Source organism: Gorilla gorilla, chromosome 19 (assembly GCF_029281585.2).
Source record: "Gorilla gorilla gorilla isolate KB3781 chromosome 19, NHGRI_mGorGor1-v2.1_pri, whole genome shotgun sequence".
NCBI classification, from domain to species: Eukaryota; Metazoa; Chordata; class Mammalia; order Primates; family Hominidae; genus Gorilla; species Gorilla gorilla.
In genome coordinates, this window is record NC_073243.2 from 68,513,691 (window position 1) to 68,521,773 (window position 8,083).

At 40.6% G+C, this 8,083-nt stretch overlaps 1 protein-coding gene across 5 annotated transcripts in view; it reads left to right on the forward strand.

The window, feature by feature from the left end:
• CCL28 (C-C motif chemokine ligand 28) overlaps positions 1-8,083 on the forward strand; it is a 33,881-nt gene that overhangs the window by 18,430 nt on the left and 7,368 nt on the right. For all 5 annotated transcript variants that reach the window (XM_004058891.4, XM_063700772.1, XM_055367512.2 and 2 more), the window contains exon 2: positions 5,615-5,741. In XM_004058891.4, the coding sequence (XP_004058939.1) occupies positions 5,615-5,741 (127 nt within the window). The remainder of the gene's footprint in view (positions 1-5,614; positions 5,742-8,083) is intronic.

An 8,083-nucleotide genomic window follows, 5' to 3' on the forward strand; every position in this document is an offset into this window, starting at 1 on the left:
AAAGAGAACAATCCTGCCAATGAAAGATTCCTCTGTACCAATACAGAAGAGAAAAAAAAGTATTACTGAGTAAGCATTAACACATTTACAAGCATGTACGGCAGCACAAAAGTGACTATGAAATTGGAACAGAATTTTATATAGCATAGCAGAAGAAAGAATAACTTCTCACCTCCTCAAAAGATAAAAGGGTCACACCTTGTGACTGTTTCTACACGTCTTGTGAGAGACCCTGAGCTAAATCCAGAGGTGTTTTTAAAAATACATCTGGAGGTTATTTGGCCCTTGGCCTTGGATATATATAGCTATTATTACAAAAACTGAAGAGTGGGCTTAATCCGTGTAGAGATTTATCTCAATCCGAAAGTAAAGATTAAGATACACTATGTCTTTAAAGAACCTCATCTTAAGAATGGAGGAAAGGAGGCCGGGCGCGGTGGCTCACGCCTGTAATTCCAGCACTTTGGGAGGCTGAGGTGGGTGGATCATTTGAGGTCAGAAGTTCAAGACCAACCTGGCCAACATGGTGAAACCTCACCTCTACTAAAAATACAAAAATTAGCTGGGCATGGTGGCTGGCACCTGTGGTCCCAGCTACTTGGGAGGCTGAGGCAGGAGAATCGCTTGAACCCAGGAGGTGGAGGTTGCAGTGAGCCGAGATTGTGCCACTGCACTCCAGCCTGCGCAACAGAGTGATACTCTGTCTCAGAAAAAAAGAAAAAAAAAAAAAAACAGAAGAAAGGGATGGGTGTGGTGGTGGCTCATGCCTGTAATCCCAACATTTGGGGAGGCCAAGGTGGGCGGATCCCTTGAGTCCAGGACTTGGAGACCAGCCTGGGCAACATGGCAGGACCCCCGTCTTTTGAAAAGACTTTTTAAGTAAAAAATACATACATTTTTAAAAGTATGGAATAAAGGGGGAAGTGGTTTCTTTGCCCTTTGTAAATGGAGAAAAAAATTTCATTTACCACTATAGTTCTGAGACAATAGGTATTCTCATGCAAAAACTTTTTTTCTGACTCACAATCTATAAAAAATAAATTACAGGGGTAAAAAAGCTTTGCTTTTTAAAACAAAATTATTATTATGTTATTTTTATGATATCTGACTATGGGAGGATTTGCTAAATAAGACATAAATGGCAAACTGTAAGGAAATACTTCAAAGTTAAAAGATACACTTACCAAGGGGGAGAAAATATTTTCTAATTACTGAGAAGAGATAAGTATCCCAAATATTTTATGAGTTCTTATAAATAATTTTTTAAAAATCAAGGTAAAAAAATAGCTGGCAAAAATAAGATTTGGCAATTCAAAGAGAAAATGTGAATGAGTAATAACTTACCAATAGGGGAAAACAAATGAAGCCACATTAAGGTACAATTTCAACCCCATCAGATTGGCAACATTTTAAAACGACATTATGAAAAGTTGTTGAGGATGTGCAGAAATGGAACTCTCATCAACTGCAGCTATGAGTGTAAACTGGTATAATCACTTTGTAGAGCAATTTGCTGGTATGAAATATAGTTAAAGATGCATATATCCTACAACCTAGCAATTCCATGTGTAAATCTGTTTTCCAAGAACAGTGGTTCTCCAAGTGTGTTCCAGGACTAGCAGTATCAACATCACCAGGGAAGTTATTAGATACGCAAATATTGGCCCAGCATGGTGGCTCACACCTGTAATCTCAGCACTTTGGAAGGGCGAGGCAGGCAGATCACTTGAGGTCAGGAGTTCAAGACCAGCCTGGTCAACATGGTGAAACCCCGTCTCTACTAAAAATACAAAAATTAACCAGACGTGGTGGCACACACCTTTAATTCCAGCTACATGGGCAGCTGAGGCAGGAGAATCTCTTGAACCCCGGAGGCGGAGGTTGCAATGAGCCGAGATCACGCCACTGCACTCCAGCCTTGGTGACAGAGTAAGATTGCATCTCAAAAATAAATAAATAAATAAATAAATAAATAAATAATAAGATATGCAAATGTTCAAGCCTCCCCTCAGATTTACTGAATCATAAACCTGAGGTAAGAGAGGGATTTGATTTTGATACACATTAAAGTTTGAGAACCACTGCTGTAGAGAAATTCTCACACAAGCCCCAAGGAGACATCTAGAAAAGCAAATAAAGTATAACCAAAAGGCCTAAAAAGTGCCAGAATGTATGTATTCAAATTCCAGCCCCACTATTTATTTCTTGGCCCTTTGATCTCGGGGAAGTTATGTAGTTTTTCTGCATATTATTACCCATTTATAAAATGGTGATTAATATACTTTCTTCTGCATATAGTTGCTGTGTAGATTATTTAAATTAATTCACACATGGCAGTTACACTAGTGCCTGGCACACAGTAAGAACTCAAAAAATGTCTGTTATCATTAGGACGTTTGTTGTAGCCTTGCTTGTAACAGTAAAGTACTGGAAACAGTTACTTAAAAATAAGACTGAAGGCAAATATGGAAAAGACTTAACATTAATAACATTTGGGTGATGAGTATATAGGTGTTTTTATTATTCTTGGTAGCTCCTCTGTGTTGAAATGTTTCACAAGGAAAGGGGAATAGTAGTTAAGTCATCATTTATTTATTCACATCTACATTTCCACAGAAGTATTAGTTTAGGTGAATTGTCATGTCTTGATTTTCAAAGTTTCCGTAGAAAGAGGTTACTGAACTCGTGTTATTGGTATAAAATATAAAGCTGTCTGGCCTCAAAATACTTTTCATGTCATCCTCCTACAACTTACATTCATAAATTCTATATTCCAACCAAATTTGCATGAATCTGCCTTTTTCCACATTTGTATCTTTACACCCACTGTCTCCTCTATATTTACTGCACTATTCATATTCTATCCATTTTTCACATTTTCAGCTCAAATGCCACCACCTTGATAAAGATGGACCCAAGTCTCTATAATTTATCGCTTCTGCCTTTCAGTGTTCCAGATACCATTCTGTTTATCACATAGCCCTTGCCACATTTTCTCTTATGTTAGAAATGTTTTCCCCCTACTTTCTTCCACACACACTCTACAGAAGCACACCATTATTTTTAATGGAGCAAAAGTTGATACAATCTCAAAAATGCCAGAGCAAACTGATTCAAATATGATTTAAATACTGATTTCAATTCACTGCATAGACACATCAGATGCTACCCATGGAACTCCTATACTCTGGGCTTCACTGGTTGGTGAGTAGAAATTGTGATGTTCTGGGTCCCCACTTTCTTGCCTGGCAGTAATTACAAAGTTGCTGCAGGATTTCTCAATCCAAATATTCGTGACAATTCTCAAATAGTGGGTCCTGGAGAAGGGTACTTTCCCTCTAAGAGTCTGGGGGAAGTTGGTCTGATAGTGTAGGAGGGATGATCCCTTGCATAATCAGAACCCTTACTCCCAGTTTTGTGGTTCCTCTGTTGGGCAGCTGCTCTGGATCCATTTGAAACCCACTGGTGGTTGCCCACTTCTCCAGAGAGCTGACCTCAGTGCCTGCTTCTCAGGCCAGCTGGGAAACGCATCTGCTGATCTCACAAATCACTTTTCAGAGAAATTCCCAGGTGGATCTGTTGGGCTTTGCCCTTCCCAAAGCAAAGGGAGCACCTCTAGGAGGGGTTAGGGAGGCAGCTGGGGGTGGATCAGGCAAAGTCTTGCATTATACCTCAGATCCTTGCTCGTTCATACCTCTGGACTCTGCTGCTTTATTAAGCCCACTCTGCAAGACTTCTCTTATTTTCAGTAATAGTCACATATTTCTCTTCAGGGGAACCCCTTCTCCATCATACAGGTTTGTGTTTGTGTGAACTCCAATTCTGGAACATAAGCTGGTTATTTTCCATTATATACCTGACCAAGGTGGTCTTTGCAAACAGGTTTTGGCCTCCCCGATCTCTTATCAGCTTGCCTCCCCAACAACCTCTCCAACAACCATTGTTCAGTATCATCTGAACAAAACTATGTAAATGCTGAAGAAATGTCATACAATCATCTTTTTCAGCCTAATTGACACACCAAAATCTCTCCTATACAGAAATTCTGGAGTCATAATTGAAATAAAGGGAAGTAGCTGGTGGCTTTTTAAAAATGGAACTATTCTGACAGGAGGCTGCAGGAGGGAACCTCTAGGGGGCGATGTTATCTAACAGAATTTTACAGTTGCCCTATTCGGAACTACCCAGTTTACATTCTCCATTGCCTAACTTCCCATGTTCTCTCCAAAGTTGTTTCCTGGCCTCTTATATTTTCTGCTTCCTCTGGAGGGCACTAGTTGCACCTACTAACATGTAATAAATGCTGGCCTGCTTCTTGCCTTTTTATAGTTAATGTGACTTAGATCAAGTGATCTCCAGCTGAGCCCATCCTACGTTTATATTAACATTTGAGAAATGCAATCCAGTTTACTAAGTATATATAGGCCCCCGGTACTCTTCTGGCTTAAGACTGTTTGAATTGATATCAGCACTCAGATAACTCAAATTCCTAAACACACAGATTTTCTTGTGATTCTTAATTGCTACCATGCTTCTGAAAGTATGTTTCCTATTAGAGTTGCTTGGGCCACAGCTAATCTTTGAGGCTAGTAACCCTTCATCTTTCTACCTTCAGGGTCTAGTGTAGTGATTCACATAGAGTGAGATGGGTGGATGAATGCGTGGATACGTGGATAAACCCAATTCCTTGTTCAGGATATTAAGAGTTTGACTTAGGCAGCACAGCATAGCTAAAGAAAGAAACAGTTTTAGGAAATAAATGCATTAATAAATGTAGGAACAACCAGTATTCACACACCATAAAATTCTCCATTTTAAAGTATAAAATTCAGTGGTCTTCAATATATTCACAGAATTGTGTGATCACAAATATCTAATTCCAGCACATTTTCATCACTCCACAAAGAGATCTTGTACCTGTTCACAGTCACTCCGTGTCCCCTCCTTTCATTCGTCCCTCTCCATCCCTTAGCCCCCCAGCCCCTGGCAACCACTAATCTACTTTCTGTCTTTATGGATTTGCCCATTCTGGATCTTTCATATAAAGGGAATCATACAGTATGGCCTTTCGAATCTGGCTTCTTTCATGTATAATCCCATAACCCTTTGAACATAACTCTTTAACACTTATTTTGCTGTGTTGGGATTATTATGGCCTGCCTCCCACTGGACTATTAAGCATCACAAGGACAGATTATGCCTTGTTTATTTCAACTTTGAATGCAGAGCTCAGGGCCTGTCACAGAATGGGCAATCAATAAATGTTTGCTGAACGAATGATGCTTTTCCAGTTCCAAAATGCATGAAACACCATGTTGACCTCACTCCTTTCATCTTGATCAGTCTGCAGTACCACCAGAATCCTTGTCTGTAACTCTTTTCATCTCTTTCACTTGTTTTGTGTCTTTGCCTAAATTTATATTTTCTCTTTCACAAATACAGCTTAAATTCCAGAAAGTGGGAACATGTCCTGCCCCAAGCCTGTATTCACAAAGCCACGTTTGCCCCTTGTTTGCGTGGATTAACATTGTTTCTCTGAAATCTTTAAAATGAGAACCATGCCAGTGTTCTATAAACCATAAGATTTAACATTTTCTTTCTTTTCTTCTTTTAGCCATACTTCCCATTGCCTCCAGCTGTTGCACGGAGGTTTCACATCATATTTCCAGAAGGCTCCTGGAAAGAGTGAATATGTGTCGCATCCAGAGAGCTGATGGGGATTGTGACTTGGCTGCTGTCATGTGAGTGCTCTTCAGCCGGGAGGTCTAAACCTGCACAGTGATTATTTCCCTGACCAACGAATAATAGGTTGGAAAGGCTTTGCTTGATTACAACATACAAACAATCATCCAAACAAGGGAGGGAAGAGTAAATATTCTGTCCATTAGGCCCCAGGCTCTCTGGAGTAAATTCATAGTCTCTCTGTCCAAAGATGTCCTGAGCCCCATACCAGCACACCATCTACTTCCACCCTGTAGTGCTGTGGTTAGGACTAAATTCCCCCAGTCACCAAAAAGTGTTCATGACTTTCCCAAGCAAAACAAAACCCCAAACAAAAGATAACTCTGTTATATTTCATGGCTTTTAACCTTTTTTAGTATATGGGTTGCTGTCATTTCTACTTTATGAATTCATCAGGAGCATATTATAAGGTTCAAAAAGTTAGGCTGGGTGTGGTGGTTTATGCCTGTAATCCCAGCACTTTGGGAGGCCAAGGCAGGGGTACCGCTTGAGCCCAGGTGTTCAAGACCAGCCTGGGCAACATGGCGAGACCCCATCTCTACAAAAAACTTTAAAACTAGCCAGGCGTGGTGGCATGCACCTGTAGTCCCAGCTACTTGGGAGGCTGTGATGGGAGGATCGTTGAGCCCAGTTCGAGGCTGTAGTGAGCCGTGATCATGCCAGTGCACTCCAACCTGGGTGACAGAGTTAAATCCTGTCTCAAAAAACCACCACCACCACAACAACAAAAAGGCAAAGAAAAACAAAAGAAAAGGTTCAAAAAGAAGCATGGAAATATCTATACCTATCGCAGTGCTATATGCAATCCAATCAGAAATGCCAATCCAATCTCTGCTTTTGATTCTGTGGTGTTGGTTCACATTGAAGCCTCCCACCCCTGCCCCTGGCTGTTATTAAAAGCTTTGTTTGTATATGTACTTAACATTTCTATGGAGGCTCTAACATCTGAACTGCATTGGTATTTAGTAAATCTGGATTCTGACAACAATGCTGTGAGGAAAGCATAAATGATCTCCCAATCATACACAGGAGAAAGCTGTGACTCAGGTTACGCGGTTCACTTGTGTACAGCTCGTGAATTGCAGAAACAGGATGTGAACCCAGGTCTCTTAGTTCAGAACACTGTACACTTCCAATGTCATTCTAAAGCAGTGGTGGGACTAACCATAAAATGCCCTCTCCAAACTCTACTGCACCCGAGTATCAGGCATCTCCCTGGCATGCTGGTTTTAACACCATTTGTGGCTCCAGGTGATGCTAGTGAGTCATTTGGTGCTCGTTTCTTTGGGCTATAAATAAACCCATTGCTTATGCCTGAGCTCCTGAGTCATTCAGAAACCTTATTCTTTCAGTGAATTCAACAAATATTTATGAATTAACGATTATGCGCCAAGCACTGTTCTATATGCTGGGGATGCAGTGGTGACAAAATGGGTTCTGTCTGCCTAGAGTCTCAAGGGGACTCTTTATCCAGCTGGGTTCTGCAGATCATCTTAATGATTTGAGATGATCTCTGGAATTTGAAATATATTTTCCCCCCTTTCAGAGGGATTTATCCGTTATTCAATTTTGAGGAAAAACTGCTCCAAGATAAGCGTTCTTAAAAGTTCAGAGGAAGAGTTTGTAAGATGTCTGTTGATAGACTTTCATCAGGTTGGGGGCTGTGAACTTCCTGAAATTTTTGTGTATGAACCTGTGAGCATTTTTAGAAGGTCCATAGGTTTTATAAGATTCTCAAAGTTTCTGAGATCAAATAAAGTTTAAAGGTCACACTCAGGGTCAGATGTAGGGGAGGAAACAATTCTTGATCCAAACTTGTATTAAGCATGAGTGTCTTTGTGGGAGAAGGGAGAAGCCTGAGAATTTTATCAGCATCTCCTCAGTTCAAGCCACCATGTGGCTCCATTGGCTCAGGTGGTTTAGTCACTGGCAACCAGCATCATCTGTGGCACTCCAGGGGCTACATACCAGTGAGGATTCTGAGGGGTGCTCCAAGTTCCCAACTTCTTTGAAAAATTCCTTGGTACATGTCTGGCCAAGATTCTACCAGTCTTTTATTTAATCTTAAAGAATATTGTTGGTAATAGTTGGAAAGTAAAAAATTCATAGACAATGCATGGATAGACAATGCTCTAGGTAGTTAGAAACAGCTGGATATTTGTGTCGAGTGGACACAGCTGCACTAAATCTGTCTGAACCTGCTCCAGTTGCTCTGAGAAACTCCAGATTTTCAACTCCTCTCAATTCCTTCCACCTTATTGGCACATATCACCTCAGACTTGAAGCCTGAAGCTTGTAAGGGCTCCAATAGGACTCCCAGAAAGGCTTGGAGAAAAAAAAC